This window comes from Cryptomeria japonica, chromosome 2 (assembly GCF_030272615.1).
Source record: "Cryptomeria japonica chromosome 2, Sugi_1.0, whole genome shotgun sequence".
Lineage (NCBI taxonomy): Eukaryota > Viridiplantae > Streptophyta > Pinopsida > Cupressales > Cupressaceae > Cryptomeria > Cryptomeria japonica.
In genome coordinates, this window is record NC_081406.1 from 263,120,682 (window position 1) to 263,139,723 (window position 19,042).

The 19,042-nt window shown below is 40.1% G+C and overlaps 1 protein-coding gene across 1 annotated transcript in view; it reads left to right on the forward strand.

The window, feature by feature from the left end:
* LOC131056066 (uncharacterized) overlaps positions 1-19,042 on the forward strand; it is a 252,670-nt gene that overhangs the window by 161,427 nt on the left and 72,201 nt on the right. The window contains exons 11-12 of the mRNA XM_057990398.2: positions 472-605; positions 1,016-1,082. Coding sequence (XP_057846381.1) covers positions 472-605; positions 1,016-1,082 — 201 coding nt within the window. The remainder of the gene's footprint in view (positions 1-471; positions 606-1,015; positions 1,083-19,042) is intronic.

Genomic DNA, 19,042 nt, shown 5'->3' on the forward strand with positions numbered 1-19,042 from the left:
TTTCCTTAAATTCCTTTTTACAAGTAATGGTATTAGTCCAACTATATACAATAGTTGGTTAGTCAATGTTGTTGTCTTTGTGCTATACTTGGCATGCAAATTTCCTAAACCAATAGTACTATTCCCAGTAGTTATCAAGGATATTGCAAAAAATTAGAGTATGGTTTACAAAATAACTATGAATGTTACTGATCAAGAACATTCAAATGTAGATGGTATATTATCTTTGTTTTCTATGATTCGTAGTAAACTTGTATGTCCTTTGGGTTATCTGGTTCTTATAGAAATTAGGAAGGTTAATAAATTATTCTTTGTTAATTAGTGTTAAAACTTTATTTTTTAAAATTTCTTGTAAATGGGGCATTAGTAGTTTACCTAGGGAATAATTAAATGTTAATATCCTCAGATTGAAATGGCCTATATAATCAATAATATTTCTATTAACATCCCATTTCCTTCCTTTCTTGTTAGATGAAACGAAAAGGAGTGTCAATTGAGCACATCTATGATGCCCGAGCATTGCGTGTCATAGTTGGGGATGGAGGGGGGAAGATGCATGCTGCTGCTATTGAGTGCTGCTATAGCCTTCTCAATGTTGTTCATAGGTGAAGTACATGAAGATTGGTACCTTCAATTTTTTATATCAGCATAATTTTAAGGGAAGGTCTTTTGCTATTTACTTGTTTGAATGATCGTTACCAAATTTAAACATAGGTTCAAGGGAAAGAATTTTGTTTCTACATCTTTTTTCTTTTAAAACATGATATTCTCTCTTGCAATACTACAGGTATTGTATTTAATACATTTCTAAAGTACGAAATATCTTGTGCTAAACATTTTACTGTATAGTCAAAATGAAGTGTTGTATTTTCTAAGCTAAGTATGATAAATAGTGCTCATACACACATCATCCTAAACTTGCTGTTGTCTTACATTCTTCTATCCTTCTTGTATTATGGAACATCATTGTTTCATTTTGGTATATCATTTGTAACTGAAAATATGTATTGTGCAGCCTTTGGACTCCATTAGATGGTGAATTTGATGACTATATTGTGAATCCCAAACCTAGTGGTTACCAGGTAAATTTAGCATCAGTCTGTACATTTGAATTTTGTTCTTATTTCTACATTTACTAGTTTCATTAAAATTGTTCTTTGTATCCAACAACTGCATTTTCTCTCCCTTTTGGCTTAAATTGAGAGACAATCAGTACATATTGTTTGGTAATTTTCATATTCAGGTAACATATTTGTCATTGTAGGAAGTAAATTGGTGCGAATACTACCATGAACCCAATTTAGAATTTTTGTCAGATATGCAATAACGGGTTGGGCTTTATATTTAGTGATTTAGGTATTGATTGAAAATGAAGATTATATTAAGTGTTTTAGGCTTTCATTGTTTTTTACGTTTTTGATTATGTGCTTCTAAAATTGTCATGTGATAGTATCTAAGATTGAATCTTTCTTTTATCTTAAATTTCTTAGCATTTAATTTATCCGTTTTAGGACAACCCAAATTAGAAGATAATGTATGGTAAAATCATTCATCAAATTCCAAGGACAAGCTCTTTGACATCTAACTAAACCCGAAACCTAAAGCTATAAGTAAAATTGACAAATATGCATATGGTACAAGATTTTAAAGAGAGTTTTTGCATAAATGTAAATATCTAATTGGCTTTGTCTTTGCCCTGGAAACAAGCACTAGACTGTAAATAGTTAAGACTTATGACAAAAAATTTAGATTTTAAAGGAGGGTGAACTATGAAGCACGAATAGATACATCTTCTTATTGGCTAAACAAGAAACACGTGTGTGGTTGCAACACAAATATTTTAACAGAAAACTGCCTCAACTTTCTACTAGGTAAATTAGAGATCAGCGTATCTATATTAGCAAGAATGGTTAAATAGACAAATAACACAAAATTGTAGAAAATAAATTGATAAAGTAGCATACAAAGCCACTACTTAATGAATAAGAAACATCAATTCAAAGTTTGACAAAGTTTCTCAACTCAATTTACTTAATGGAATTACAAAACATGAAAAACAATAACTTATGCTGAACAACATTTTCTAAAGCATAAGTTAGGCATCAACTCTTATTGTTATAAACTTTTTGTTCAACACACTTATTTGTAAGCTCATCAAGGGCAGCTTTAAGGGATCAAATAATAATAAAATAATCTTAACAAAGCCCTAGTTTAAAGCATCCTTAATTCCATCTACTACAAATAGAAAATTAAAACCCTTAAATAACCTAAAATAGCCTCCTTCGTACTTTAAATCTGTTTTCTCCTTAATAGAGGTGAATTGGAATGAAGGATAAACATGATTCATTTTTTCTTTAAATCACTTAACTTGGGCACTCATCACTATCCTTTCGTTGTTTCTATAAGGCAGTAATTTTAAGTTAGAAGGTGGAGTTTCTAAACTTATTTGCCATATCTTAGATCAAAGTGAAACTTTTAGGTGTCTTGGCCCTATTTAAAGTTTTGGTTAGAACTTTTGACTTTGCCATCATAAAATATGCCGAAGTCTTGTTTTGTAATCCTTTAGGGTTAGGTGTGGGTTTATAAATTTACTGCCACTTTTGTTGTATTTTTACATTGGTTCTGTGTTAGCATTTTAATGTGCACATTTCAGTGCAATACAAAAGAAACAAATGTGTAGTTAAATTGCTCTTTGAATTATAAGGGTAAGCTCCTTGTGAATAAAAAATTAACCTTAAATTGGATGATATGTACTTGCAAGTTACAATCTTTACAATGGTTTTTTGGGGTGGTTCATGTTGATGCTGAATAAAACATCATCTTGGTTTTGCCTAGGGTTAAATGTTAAGACACCCTATTAACACTAAGCAAATAGCTTTATTCTTTTTTATTTTAAAAAATTCTTACGACTGCATACTTGTGTCGTTAAACAAGAAATAGAGATTGAGCAATTAAATAAACATAAAGTTGCAAAAGCATGCATAAACATGACCTCTATGGTTAAATTAAATGTAGGACTTAGTAGAAAGGCACAAGCTAAACCTTTGAGCTGACCTACTGTACAATTTTTTTAAAATTCATCAAAACAATTTAACCTTTTGCACACATAAAAAGTATTTCAATAAACATTTATAAGCAAGATAGACATAATAAATGCCATCAGGCAAATAACTAATTTAAGATAACAATAATATTGAATACTTGATGAATAGAAACTCTAGCAATATGCAAGCATGAAAATTACCATTGGTTATCTAAGTGCAAAAACCACTTATTTATATTGTTTTCAAAGCTATATATGAAAATAAATGAATTAACCTAAGTCAATTTCTGTCCTAATAATTGATTGCTTGCATGAGTTCAAGCTTTATTATAAATTAATCTTATCCATTAATTTTACTATTACATGTGCTTGTTTGTTCAACTGATGATTGAAATTATTATATTTATCTTGTAATGCTCACATCTTTTGCATGACAAGGCATCTATAGATAAATGATCTATGAATAGCTAATTTTCGGCTAAAAAAGGTAAACACCAAAAATAATGTAAAGCTATAGATGGTTTAATTTAGAATATGCTCCCCTATTTAGAAATGATGATGGCTAAAAATAATAGGACACTCTTTTTAGCACATGTAAAACATAAATCTCTCGAGAAGTGGCTCTAGAGTTGATTTTGGTGAGTCTTAACTGTGTTGATCATAATGGAACTCTAAAAACTTTGGTGATTTAAGCTTTTGAATCTAAAAAATTACTAAATTGCAAGCAACTCAATTATGATGAAAAAATGGTAAGAATCTTGATGTCCTTTCTATGTTCTAAAACCTCATTTGAGATTACTTTGAAAATAGAATTTTGACTTAAAAAACATACCTAGCTCTTCCAAAGTTATAAATGAACATATTGGGACAAATTCTAACAATGTCAAAATTTTGTCGAGGCAAAGCCCCCTTTTGGTGCTTTAGGCATCTTTCTACCTATCACCTATAACTAATCTTAGAATTCTTCTAATGGCCCCCTCTTGAAATTTTTTCTCTATTTTATTCCTCTTTCATCCTCCATATCCTTATCAAATGCTGGAAGTTGCAAAAATCCTAAAAGGTTATAACTTTGGGAGTGCTCATAATTGTCTGATATCCTTGCAAACCATGAACTATTGGATGCTCATGGCTTGTTCAATATCTTGTTCCTACCTCCAAGTTTCCTTGTGCTCTTTGTTCCAGATATTGTTTGTAATGTTCTCTTTCTTATTGCAAATGGATTCTTGGAGTTTGGAGAGAGATTATTAAGTATGTTCCATTTGCTTGATATCATATCTCTATGGTTATTCCAATGCATACTAGACACAACAGTAAAATATATCTTTATTCGCACATGAAATTATTACAAATTAGAAGACCAAAGATGGTCGGCTAAAGATTACGATTGATCTGGCTATACAATCCTAGTACCTTCCTTAGCAACACACAACATATTTAAAGGACCCGACGGTTGCCAAGAGGAACACAACCGTCAACCAATGGACACATAACTACCCAAGATTGACAACCCATTTAATACAAGTAATTAATACATTGGCACATAAAAATATTATAAAACATAACAATAGGCATTTTATGTCGGCTACACAATTGTAATGCTTGTGAAGTCAATTTAGGAGCTTGTATAGCGAGTGAAAGCTCACTTATGTGCTATAAGTGGTCATGGGATTAGAATATGTGAAAGTCAAAATGGGAAGGGGTCACCAAAAAAAAAAATATGGCATTCATTAAAAAACAAGAAGAAGCTAATGTTGTGAGTGAAATAGAAAAATTAAAATCTCATCTTATAGCAAGGAAAATGTCAATAAAAACACCTACAGATTCAATAATGGTCTCCCAACATCCATTCTTGGAGACATCCTCTATCCAAGAAGAAAATCCCTCTCCTTGCAAACGAGGCCCATTGGTGAAGGCATTTCAAAATGAAACAAGAGACATTAAATAGGATGAAATTGCATATTGTGTTTATGCCAATGGTCTTCCTTGCAACTTGGTGATATCACCATATTAGCAAGAAATGGTGGTGACAATTAACAATGCACTGTTGTCGGGAATAATCATTATGTTATGTTGTTATATTATGTTTATGTTGTCATCGGTAATAATAAGTTACGGCGGTAAGTTAGTTAGCCGACGGGTATATAGTTGGAGTCGCGACGGTTGTGTCGCACCCCTTCGGCTGTCATATATTGTACCACCTCCGGGTGTTGGAGGACATGTAATGTTGACGACAGATTATAATATGAACATCTTTTGACATTAATGGCAAGCTTATTCTGGCACTTCTTTTGTATTTGCACTGTGCATTGCTGTTCAGTTTCTGTATTCTCCCTGTTTACCCAATGAGGTAAACATTTGGCGCCGCTGCCGGGGATCGAACCCGGGTCACCCGCGTGACAGGCGGGAATACTCACCGCTATACTACTAGAGGTAAATTGGTTGATGAACCATCTCCCCGATTGCTAGCACAAGCATCGTTAGCACAACAAGCTCGCCTGGAGGAGATTGCCCGGGAAGAGCGACGCCAACAAATTTTGCAACAGTACGAGGAACGGGAAGCAGAACGAGATGGCGCCAGGTCAGAGGCATTTGAACCGTGAGCCATACGGGGCGGAATAAAGAACACTTATTGTAATAATTATGTCATATTGTTGGCATAAACTTGTCTTCCACATTATGAATGAATAAAAGTGTTCTACTTTTTATGCCATTAAGTATATAGAAAGCTGTCTGGGAATTAATGCCCAATACACTGAATAAGGACAAAAATAAGCAACAATATATAGATGAACGTGCAGTAGCCCAACGTGCCTTGATCCTTGAACAGCAAGCGGAAAGGCGACAGAGGTATAAGCGAAGAGAGGAGGAACGCTCCGAAGGGGACGGTGAGGCCAGCGGCCACCCACGGAGTCGGGAGGAGTTACTTGCGGAAACCCGCCGCAGGATAGAGTGTACCAAAACTCAGTTGAGGGAGTTGAGGGACTTGCCACACACACCAGAGGCTAGGAAAACTCCAAGGAGTGGGAAGGAGGCAGGAGAGGGAGAAGACACCGGGGCTGCCAGGAGTGTTGGAGGGACACCGCGGCACGGCGGTCAAGCATCCCTTATAGGATCTGACCCATCCGGAGTAGGACAACAACCACCAGTAGTAAAAAGACAAGGCATGGCACAAAAACAAAAACTTCCAAAGTTCCATGGGGATGGGAAAGAAGACCTTGTCCGCCACTGTCGCACTTGTGAAACAATTTGGGGAGCGAATGGTGTTACCGATGAGGACGAGTGGGTAACACAGTTTCCTGCAACCCTGAGGGGCGTAGCCATCGACTGGTTTTCAAATACGGATAAGGCTAAAATTGGCACATGGCCAGACTTGAAGAAGGAATTTCAAGCAGAGTTTCGTCTCCTAAGAGACGATAATGAGATCGTACCCGAAATCTACGGCACGAAACAGAAAAAGGACGAGACTGTTCGAACCTACAGCCGGCGGCTCAAAGAGCTGCTAGGAAAGATGGAGAACCAGCCGGCAGACGGACTGAAAAAACGGTGGTTCGTGGAAGGTCTAAAGAAATCCCTTAGATGAAAAATGAAGATAGTACCTCCCTCTTCATATTCCGACGCCTATAACAGGGCAATGGATTTAGAAAGTGAACAGAAGACGTCCAAGAAGAAGAAAAATAAATCCTCATCGGAGGATGATTCCTCTTCTGACAAAAGTGATAGCAGTGATGACGACTCTAATCGGAAGGTACGGGCTCTCCAGAAAGATATGGAGCGAATGATGAGAGAGATAAAGGCAACCAAAGGAAGCACAAGCAAGGGCGACGAAGGGGAGTTATGGTGCACGGACCGCCGTACCGACGGACACACCAAGGGGTCTTGTCCGAAAAAAGCATTTTGTGATATTTGCCAGATTGCCGGACACCTTACCAAGGAGTGTCCGTACAATATGAGGACCCGTAACCAACAGGTTCTCTTTACAGAACCATCTGCGTCAGCCGGCACGTCCCAGCCTGCGAGCAACAACGCCTCGTCTGGCGGCTATCGAAACAACAGGCGAGGAAGAGGTAATAATAACAATACGAACAATAACGGAAGCCGTCTCCAGTATGACGCCAAGGGCCGGCCAATTATCCAATGTAGGGCCTGTAATCAGTGGGGGCACTTCGCCCGTGATTGCACGAAGGAAGCCACCCCTCAGCACCTCTGCCGTTGGTGTGGGCCAGGCGACCATGAGGACGCAAATTGCCCGCAGGCAGGGGTTAATCTCCTCAACATTGAGAAGGCTGAAAAGACTGGTGAGAAAGAAGTACTGGCGATCACCCGCGCCCAGACGAAAAAAGCCACTTATCCCGACCCTCGTACGGAGAAGGAGAGATTACGGGAGGCAAAGGCCAATATTGAACGTGAGATGACGACCGAACGACGGGACAACGAGGTGGCGAGTACATCATTCCGTACGGAAGCGGAAAATAACATCATTGAGCAAATCTTGCAGATAGAGGTGCCGATAAAGGTAAAAGACCTTCTAGACTCTATGCCACAATTGAGGACTGCCATCCTCACCAATGTGCAAAGCACCGCATCGTCGAGTGCACCACAGGTAGGGGTTCCCGCCACCACTACGAAGAGTACACCACAGGTGGAGGTTTTCGTCAGCCCTTCGACTGACCCGATGTTACTAGCCGTGAGCAGTGGTAGACACCCAGCTGTGGTAGAAATGGGTATCCGTGGGACCATTCTGAAGGACACCATTGTGGACGGTGGATCTGGGGTGAATGTACTACTAGAAGAAACATGGAAGCGGCTGGGGAAGCCCACCCTATGGCCACCCACATTCAACCTGGTGGGAGCGGACCAACATGGCATTAAGCCACTCGGCCTGTTGATGGCCCAGCAAGTGACAATTGGTACGCAACCATTCTTGTTAGATTTCGTGGTCATTCCCTCGAAGAAGAAAGGCTATGACGCCATCCTGGGGAGAGTGTGGTTGATCAACGCAAGGGTAAACCACAACTGGAAGAAAAATACACTTTCCATGGAGAAGGGAGGGCGAAAATATACCATTGACCTACACACCCAAAATGTCGGCGAAGAGCTCGCCTCTTCCGACTTGGAGGACTCTAATAAAGGGGAAGGGGGTCCCGATGAAAGTAAGGGCAAGAACGCGATGGAGCCGAACAGTGAAGGGGTGCTAGAATTGGAGGGATGTTCTGAAGATGAGGTATGCTCGACTAACGGGCTCTTCCACTAGCAAATGGAGGATTATGAAATGTTCCAAAGCTACAGGCTCGAAGTAGAGGAACCAGAGCAACCAACAGAGGTGTACCTGCCAGAATACAAAGAATATTGGAAGGGAGACGCCCCAAACCCTGGCGACGTAAATAATCCGAAGAGTGTCGGCAATGATTGGAACCTTGTGTGGAAGGCCGCAACCTTCAAAATCTTTATTCTTCTTCTTCTTCTTATGTACGGGAAGGAGACCATGGTCCCTGTAGAATTTGTGGTTCCAGGTCTTCGGATGGCCATGGAAAATAAACTTGCCACCAATAGGTTCAAATGGAAACCCTACCACGAGAAGCGTGTAGGGGACCCGAGAGGCCGAAAGGACACCCGGGAGTTCGGAGGGGGACCCGAGGGGATGGAAGAGGACTCGAGAGGCCGGGCAGGCGACTCGCTAGGTATAGGACCAAAACAGGAGACTCTCGAGCGAGGAAAACCGAGAAGGATGAAGGGCAATCCCAGAGACACGGGACCCGAGCAGACGACTCTCTAAGACATCTAAATTAGGAGAGGAGGGAAAAATAAATAAATAAATAACGTACGGTCGTATGACAGGGGACCGTACGGTCAAAAAAAAATAAAAAATTAAAAAAAAAGAAAGAGAGGAAAATGGCCACCGTACGGTGGGACCACCGTGCGGTGAAACCACCGTGCGGTGGAACCACCGACGGTGGCACCACCGTGCAGTGGAATCACCGACGTGCGGTGGAATCACCACCGTGCAGTGAAACCACCGACGGTGACACCACCGTGCGGTGGAATCACCGACGTGCGGTGGAACCACCGACGGTGGCACCACCGTGCAGTGGAATCACCACCGTGCGGTGAAACCACCGACGCTGACACCACCGTGCGGTGGGAGCCACCGAAGGCCGCGAAAAATATAAAGCGCTGCATGAAGACACCGCCGCGCAAGGTTAAAACGCCGCACACCGCACAACACTGAACACCGCCGCACAGCAAGGGATAGAGGAGGAGGAAGACGCACCGCACGGCCCGATCAACACGCACAACAAGGGTTACGCGTAGCAGCCGCAAAAGGAAAAAGAAAAAAAAGAGCCACACAGCCACAACGACCGCCACAGGTAGACCAAGCAGCCACACAATCGGAGGTGCCAGTGCTGTTGTTGACAGTACAGGGAGGTTGTATGGCCAGGGTGCCATCGGTGACATTACAGTGCCAAAAAAAAAAACAAAAAAAAACGACGACGACCAATGATTCGCTGGAGTTTGAAGCCAGGACACTGGAAATTCGGATTGGAAAAGAAGGGTTTTGACATCATAAAATATCACAGAAATGATGCGCGCCATGGACTTTTGTGGGCATCTGAAGGTTGTAAATTGGTGTTGGCGGCGGGGGCGCTGCCCCAGGACCCCGCGGGGGCGCTGCCCCTCGACCCCGCTGGGGGCATTGCCCCCAAACCCCCAGTTTATTTTTGAGCTACAAAATACCACGGGAAGTGTTGTGCTTGCTTGTTCGTACTGCAGAGAAAGAAGCCTGCAGCTAAGCATTGGCGGGGAAGAAATAAGCCATAGAGGGAGACGGATTTGGAGGTTGCGAACAAACAGAGTTTGAGGGAAGGCATTGCAGGTCCGCACAGTCGTACGACAACAGGGAGTTATTCAGTTCAGTTTTTAGCCTTTGGGGAGTATGATGGAGGATTTGAGGTGTCTCCTAGTATTTGTGCCAGCGGATTGTGGCCACCTCCAGGCATGACTGGTACGCTTTGAGGAACTCGGACTATGTCTCGGTTGGACGTGAGGTTGCCATGGTGGATGCACAGAGGGCTCGGGAGGAGCTGACCACCAGGTTGGAGGCACTAGTCGCGTGAGACTTAGTTTAGCGTACCCAGGAGTTGGATGCCGGGAGAGCAACACGGGTGGCTATCGAGGACAAATTGGCTAGGGAGACAATATCAATTGAGTAGCAGTTGGTGGATGCTGAGACTGAAAAACGTGTTTTGTAGACAAGTTTGGGTTAGGCACAGGAGGATTGTGATGGCAAAGGAAGCAATATTGGTAAACATGAGGACTATACTACAACGACTAGTAAACATGCACCTTCTAGTTTCACAAGTCTTGGGTATGAAAACACGTGCACCACCTTATTAGCAAAAGAATTCTTTTTGTAGAGACATCACTCAAACCAATTAGGGATTCTTGGATTTAAATAGGAGTGTATTATTATTGATGGATGGAAAGATTGCAAAAATCGACCTTTAATAAATATTATTGCAGTGTCCCCCAAAGGTTTAATGTTTTTGAAGGCGGTTGATTGTGAGAGGCAAATTAAGGATGCAAAATTCATTTCTAAAAGCCTTATTGAGTCCATAAAGATGGTGGATCCTAAAAATGTTGTCCAAGTCATCACGGACAATGCAAAAAATTGTTGTGTTGTAGGTGCTTTGGTTGAGGAAAGGTATGTGCACATTTTTTGGACATGAGGCACCATACACTCCCTTGATGCACATTGCAAGCAATTGGCACTCAAATAGAGTGGGTGAAATGTATGTACCACAAGGGTAAAGGGATCCAAATGTTTGACTAATCACCTTATGACAGAAGGAATTTTCAAGACTTTCTCAAATTTAGATTTTTGGAAGGTAAATTTAATTCATGTTGTGATTACTTATATTTTAATGTGTTATTAATTTGTTTTTTACATGATCCTATGTTGCTAAGAATCTATTTGTATCACACACGATCATTTGAGATGACTTGTGAAGGTGCAGGAGGCATTGGGTGCCATGGTTATTAGCTACCAATGGAGTATTTGGAAGCAATTTAAACTTAGAGAGGGACTAGAAGGTCAAGTCATTGATCCTAGATGATGATTGGTGGGCTTGTGTGGCTTGTGTGGATTAGAAGGTCAAGTCATCGAACCTATCATGAGTATGATCAAGTTTACTAATATAGATTGGCTATGTTTGGGAGAAGTCTATGATGGCATTGACTCCATTGTGTAATATCCCAGATAAAAAAAAATTGTTTTAAGTGCAATAAGGATTACAAACAAACACATAACCCGTTTTGTTAGAAAATATAATCTCAATACTGCTGAAAGTAACCCTTCCACTTTCTGATCACCAAGAGCCCAATGTGGGAAGGTGAGAGCATACGGTGATAAGGGGTTCGTTAGCTCACCGATCTATCGGAAATTATAAAGCAAGTACAATACTGGGCGGCAAGCCAGCCCCTTCCACTTTTCAACGGGATGAAGATCAAGAACTTGGCGGTAAACCAGTCAAGGGAACAAAAGCATAACCAGAACTAAATCACTCTACCGCTTATGCAGCGGGAGGACTTATGCATAAAAACTATCACTCAACTATAGATTTCAGTGGGAGGACAATACCACTCCACCACTTATTCAGTGGGAGGACAGAAGTACAAAGAAATTACAAACACTAAGGCAGCCCAGCGAGCCTCTTCCACTTATGCAGTGTGGATTACAATGAGCACTTAAAGTTCAATAAGAGGTTAGTACTACTAACGAATGATACAAGATGATTACAATGAAGTACTACAACATTCAATCATAGACTAAAACTGATTTCAGGCTAAAACATAAAAACAACAATTCTGATATAAATACCAACATCTCTAGAAATGGGCCAGCAACATAGAAATGCACATAACTCTTCTGAATCAGCTCCAAAATGCTCACGAAATCAGGCGAACAACTGCTATGACAAAGGCGAACCAACCAGGAGTTCAAACCAGCACCAAAATAACCACACACAAATGGCGTGCAAACCAAGGCACTCCAGGAAAGATACGACGAGCTGAGAATTTCGATTTGCTCTTAAAAAATCCAATCAACACCAAATCCAACACCCTTCCAGAGGAATGATTGTCTCTCCAATATGCTTTCGACAAGCCTCTACCTAGAAGAAACGGACACTCAAGCAGAGAGTTGTGAACAGAAATCCTCTTCAGCCACTCCAAACCAGCAACATAGAAAACTCACCAAAACTCTAAAACTGAAAATCCTCACACCAAAATCAACTCTCAATCACACCTACCAACTAGGTACTATATTGCAAGTACGAAACTGTGCTAGCTAGGAAGCCTCAACTTCGAAGCTCAGTTTTGCTCTCCATTTCGGCAGCATAACAATGCAAATTCTTTAGATGATCCAAATGAGAGCCCAAGGCTCTTATTTATAACTTTTTTGCTCCCTAAATTCAAATGCAAATGCGCCCAAATACATCCAAATTTTATGCCACTTCATTACACCTCCCAAGGGTGCCCAATTAACATTTGAAAAATATAAAATAAGTCCCTCAAGGATGGCATCCCCTTCCCTTAGGCAAGTTTGAACTTTGCCTATGATAACAACTTGCAAACAAGACATTAAGTGATGCTCATGAAATAATTCGATTTCCCTTATGCCATTGACTTAGGAAAAAATGATAAAATCACTTGAATAAAATAAACTTCTATTTCTCAAAGTCGTCCAAAATAATATAATTAATTATTAACCTTAGAATGCAGTGTTAATATTTAATAAATCATCCTGCAAGCCAAATACTGCTCAAAATCCAAATGAATTGAGGACTGAAGTGTCGAACCATCCACCGAACTGAATTGAATCTCTGAACCACCCTGCTATAAATAGAATCCCTTGAACTGATACTTACTAAAAATAGTAAGTCAAGCAATATAGCTCCGAAAAACATCATCTTCGCACCTAGTGACAGAACATGGAAAACTCAGTAAGATAGCACCATCTAAACAGTCAACCCCTAACTTACTAAAAATAGTAATTTCATGCTGCACCACTATTTGAAACCCTAATTCTTCATTCCACATAGCTTATGGGTCCCTGAGATAGGCCAATGGACCACTGAAAGCACATCATGGAGAAGGGGACATTACAGATTGACTCCATGATAGCACAAAAAGAGAATGGCCCTAAAGAAAAAAATTCCGAACTGTGGAAAAATCATTCATCATCGTTAGAACAAGATGAACACACCATTGCATCTCCTTGCATCTCCTTGCATATGCATTCATCATCGTTGGAACAAGATGAACACACCATTGATCTCCTTGCATATGCATTAACTCATAAGTACTATAGCATAAAGATACTATCTTTGCCAAGGAGAACTACATCATATAGAGATACTAAAGTCGATAATGGGTTCAAGTTGGCATTTCGATGAATCTTCTCCAAAATGACCCGTTCTAGTTCTGCCCTTAAATTTTCAAATTCGACCTATAGGCATTTTGTCAAACAGTTTGTGTGGGAGTCTGATTTTTGTTTTTTGAGTTTTGACTTATTGTTTGAGTGCATATGTTGTCATTAAAGTACATGTTAAATGCATACAAACCACATATTGTAGCCAACTGGGAATGACTCGGATCTTAAATTCAAAACAACTTTTGAAATAGCTATAAATCACTGTAATTTTCTGAATCCTCGAGATGCAAAACAACAAACTGAATAGCTTCCCCTTTTGGCATAGGCTTAAGTGATAAGTAGATATCTAACTTATGCACCCAAGCACGTGCACTCATCTTGCCACTACCATCAAATGTAGTCATAGTGACCTTACAGGTAGCCCTATTTAACTCATTGTTCTACTGATACAGTCTAGGAGCTCTATCATTGCGGAACCTCATATTCTCTCTACGCTGCATACAATACTGGTGTAGTGGGAAAGCATCTCTAACATGAGCCGGGAGACATGCCCATTCTTCGCTGGCTGCCTTAACTGTATCCTAAAATGCTATATTATCCCATGGATCAGCCAATGGCGGTTCATCTCTGGGAGTGAACTGAGGAAGCATGGGTCTATTGGCTGTCCTAGTCTGAGCTCTGTCACGCCTGGGTGACATAGATGCACTACTTAGAGATGAAGGGGTCCTACTGCTACCACAACTCCCTGCAGCTAATACTGACCGGCTGTGACTGTCTCGTCTACCCCTGTGACGTCCCAATTCCATTCTGTCCAAAGTGTTATTCAGTATGTTAAGAGCCTGAACAATTCTTGGTTGTGCATCAACCAAGTTCCTCATAATTTCATCAGGATCAGGGGGATTCCGTCTTTCCTACCTAGGAGGGCTCCAATTACCCTCTGGAATGTCACCCATATCAAAATCTAGATGGCTCTATGTAATGTCCCCTTCTCAATGATGTGCTTTCAGTGGTCCATTGGCCTATTCCAGAGACCCGTAGGCTATGTGGAATGGAGAATTAGGGTTTCAAACGTTGGTGAAGCAAGAAGGTTGGCCGTTTGGATGATGTTGTCGTACTGAGCTTTCCATGCTCTGTCACTGGGTGCGAAGATCATGCTTTTCGGAGGAGTAATTCATGACTTACTATTTTTAGTAAGTGGCAGTATGGAGCATTTCTATTTTTGGCAGTGGACAGGGTCCTGATCCTGCAACAGTTCTATGGTCTTCTTTACTCCGCTTCATCCTAGTTTTGTTGACGATCAGTATGGGAGTCATAAGTGATTTTATTAAATATTATTTCCTTGTTCTAAAGTTAATATTTAAATATTTGTTTTTATTGATTAAATGTTTTGAGGATAACGTAGGGGAAAATAATTATCTGATATCAATGTGTTATTTTCCTAAGTCAATGGTATAATATGTGGTGGCAATTTGGAAGGATAAAACATCTCATGTTTTATATTTTTTATGTTGCAAAAAATGTCACCAAAGGTAAAGTTCGAACTTGGCCTAGGAAGAAAGGAAGTGGGTGCCATGTTGGGTGGAGACTTGAAATGAAATGAAATGAGTTTGAGTTGAGTTTGGGCGCCATTTGCATTTGAATTTGGGGAGCATGAAGTTAAAAATATGAGCCTTGGGCTCTCATTTTGCTATCTTGAAAAATTGCATTGTTATGTTGCTGGATTGGCGTATGAACTTTGAAGCTTCGGAGTACGACTCCCTAGTGTTACGAGTTTTGTACTTGAGATATAGTACCTAGCTTTGTGGTGTATTTTGTGACATTTTCAGTATTTTCGAAGTGCAGTGTGTTTTCTGGAGTTGTTGGTTTCCTTGTGGCTGAAGCAAGTTTTCGATCCTACCTCCCTGCCTGAGCGACTGATCATTCTGGGTACTGGCTCAAACCTTCTTTTTGCTATTGGCGAGATATCTTGTAAGTTTGCAGCACAATATTTTGAGTTTTAGATTTTATATTGCAAATTGAAATATCCTAGCTAGGCGTGGGTTTTGGTGAGTGCATTGGATTGCGTGTAGGGTGTTTTGGAGTGTTTGGTAGCTCTTCTTTGGTTTTTTCTTAGTTGCTGCTTGTCTAGTGTTGGTTTGGGAGTGATTTGAAGTGAATTGAAGGAGATATGAGCAATTTAGTGAGTTTATGGGTTGCTGGTTATGTATTTCCAGCCTACTATTTTGGTGTTGAATTAGTTTGATGATCATTATCTCTTGTGTTTAGCAATATGCTTCCACTCTCTCTTTCCTCTCTATTGTAAGGTTAAGTAGTAGGACTACTAACCATTTTGGATTGTAATTTTCATATCCTGCTGAAAATTGGAAGAAGCTGGCTTGCCACCTATATCTGATATTTTGTAATTCAGTCCTCCCGCTACATAAGCGGTTGAGTGATATTGGTTGTAATGATCCTCTCGCTGCATAAGTGGTCGAGTTGAGTAGTTTTGTAATTCGGTCCTCCCGCTGAAATATTGCGTTAGAGTGATTTGTGTTTGAAGTGTTTTTCTCTTGGCTGGTTTACCGCCAAGTTCCTTGCTTTCTTGCTGGATAAGCGGAAGGGGTTGGCTTGCTGCCCGTTATTGTATTTCAGCAGTTCAGCAGTTTATCTCTAACGATCCCCTGCTACCGTATGCTCTCACCCTCCCAATGTGGGCTCTTGGTGATCAGAAAGTGGAGGGTTCCTTCCAGTTGTTTAGATTTCATTATTCTAACCCTAACGGGTTATTTGTGTGATTGTGATATTGCTTTGAAAAAAAAAATAAAAAAAAATAGTGGGAATATTACACCCTGTGCTCTCTTGCAGAAATAAAACCTGTATATCTCTCTTCTACCTGGATGCATAAACCCCACAAGATGGCATGACTATGCTCTGATACCACTGAAATGACCCATTCTAGTTCTGCCCTTAAATTTTCAAATTTGACCTATAGTCATTTTGTCAAACAGTTTGTGTGCGAGTCTGATTTTTGTTTTCTGAGTTTTGACTTGTTGTTTGAGTGCATATGTTGTCATTGAAGTACATGTAAAATGCATACAAACCACATATTGTAGCCAATTGGGAATCACTCAAATCTTAAATTCAAAACAACTTTTGAAATAGCTATAAATCACTGTAATTTTCTGAATCCTACTGTTGCAACATTCCGTCAAACACTTTGCATGTGAGCAATGAGTTCTGATTTTCTGAATTTTCTATGGTCTGATTTTTGATAGATTTCAATGTCAAGACATTTATATAAACACGGGAATGATAGTCACATCTCAACATAAACAAATACTAAACACCCAGCATCAAGTCTGATTTTATTTATGTCCGATCAGATCTGTTTACAACCAGATAAATTCATTTCAGACTTCAACATCACATAAAATGGACATATGCGGAACTGGGTGTTGTAGGAAACTTTATGATATTTGTTGCCACTAGTGTGCTGATGCAAAGGGGCCTCCTAGGTGTCCAGTTAAACCCTTCAAACCTGCCGCAGTCCACAAACTTCCAGCATTCCCTCAAACAATTCGGCTGCTGCTGCAATTTCAGTCTTCTCATAAACATGGCCTTGGCCAGCTTCTACAGAAAATTCTCTTGACATAGTCTACCTGCCATTGCAAGAGTTTTGACCCAAAGGAAATTGCCTTCCAAGGAAGTCATGGGTTGGTAGTTGTGCCCTTACTGAGATAGACCATGATTCAAGCATGGACCAAAGAAGATTAAATATAAAAATCGTGCCATTATTGTGTGGTGTTGAACTCCCATAACATGCGATACTCCTATTTAGAGAGCTCATAAAATCTGCAACTGGGAAAGTTTTGAATCCTTTTCAACTGGCCGTTGGAATAAAACATGGATCCTACGGCAATTCCGTCAAGATTGGAGACTCAGATTTTCGTCCAAAATAATCATCAAATTCCGAATTTCGCACAACCTTGGCCCCCTAATCTCAACTTTAATCTGCAACCAAATAACCTGTAAATGCTTCTTCTATGTGCAATTCGAAACCCTGTGTGGATTCCGACCTCCAATGTAATGTCCCCTTCTTGATGATGTGCTTTCAGTGGTCCATTGGCCTATTCCTGAGACTCGTAGGCTATGTGGAATGAAGAATTAGGGTTTCAAACTTTGGTGAGGCGAGAACTTACTACTTTTAGTAAGTTAGGGATTGGTTGTTTGGATGATGCTGTCCTATTGAGCTTTCCATGCTCTGTCTCTGGGTGCGAAGATCATGCTTTTCGGAGCAGTAATTCATGACTTACTATTTTTAGTAAGTGGTAGTATGAAGTATTTCTATTTTTGGTAGTGGACAGGGTCTTGGTCTTGCAGTAGTTCTTTGGTCTTCTTTACTCCGCTTCATCCTGGTTTCTGTTAATGATCAGTATGGGAGTCATAAGTAATTTAATTAAATATTATTTCCTTGTCAAAGGTTTAATATTTAAGTATTTGCAGTTACTGATTCATTGTTGAGGATGACTTGGGGAAAAATAATTAATTAATATTCATATGATTATTTCCTAAGTCAAAGGGCGAATTTGTTGGTGACCATTTAGGAGGATTAAACATCTTTGGTTTAATGTTTAATATTGCAAAAAGATGCCACCATAAGGAAAGTTCGAACTTGCCTTGGAAAGGTAAGTGGGTGCCATGTTGGTGGGGAGACATAAGGTGAAATGAAAGTGAATTTGAATGGAGTTTGGCGCCATTTCCATTTGCATTTGGGAAGGCGTGGAGTTATAAATACGAATGGAGTTTGGCGCCATTTCCATTTGCATTTTGGTTATCTTGAAAAATTGCATTGTTATGCTGCCGGATTGGCGTCAAAACTTTGAAGCTTCGGAGTCCGGCTCCCTAGTGTTTTCCAAACTTGTACTTGAGATATAGTACCTAGCTGCGTTCTGTAATCTATGATACTTTCCTTTCATATTTCAATGTTTTTGGAGTTTGGAGTGATTTTTGAAGTTGTTGGTTTCCCTGTGGCTGAAGCACGTTTTTTATCACACCTCTCTGCCTGAGTGACTAGTCATTCTGGGTACTAGTTCAATCATCCTTCTTGCTGCTGGCAATTCATATTGTTAGTTTGTAGCACTTTTCATTGAGTATTGAATTTAATAATGCAATTCGAAAATACCTAGCTAGGCATGGGTTTTAGAGGGTGCATTGGGATGCATGCCAAGTAATATGGGGTGTTTTGGTAGCTTACTTCTGGTTTTTTTTAGTCGCTGCTGGTCTAGTGTTGGTTTGGGAGTGATTTGGGGTGAATTGAGTGAATATTGAGAGAGATATGAGTAATTTAGTGGGTATATATGTTGCTGGTTATGCATTTCCAGCCTGTTGTTTTTGATGTTGGAAGCGTTTCATGATCATTATCTTTTATGTTCAGCGTTATTCTTCTACTCTCACTTTCTGTTTTATTGTAAGGTTAAGTAGTAGTATTACTAACCCATTTTAGATTGTAATCTATTATCCCGCTGAAAAGTGGAAGAGGCTGGCTTGTCGCCTACATCTGATAAATTGTAATTCAATCCTCCCGCTGCACA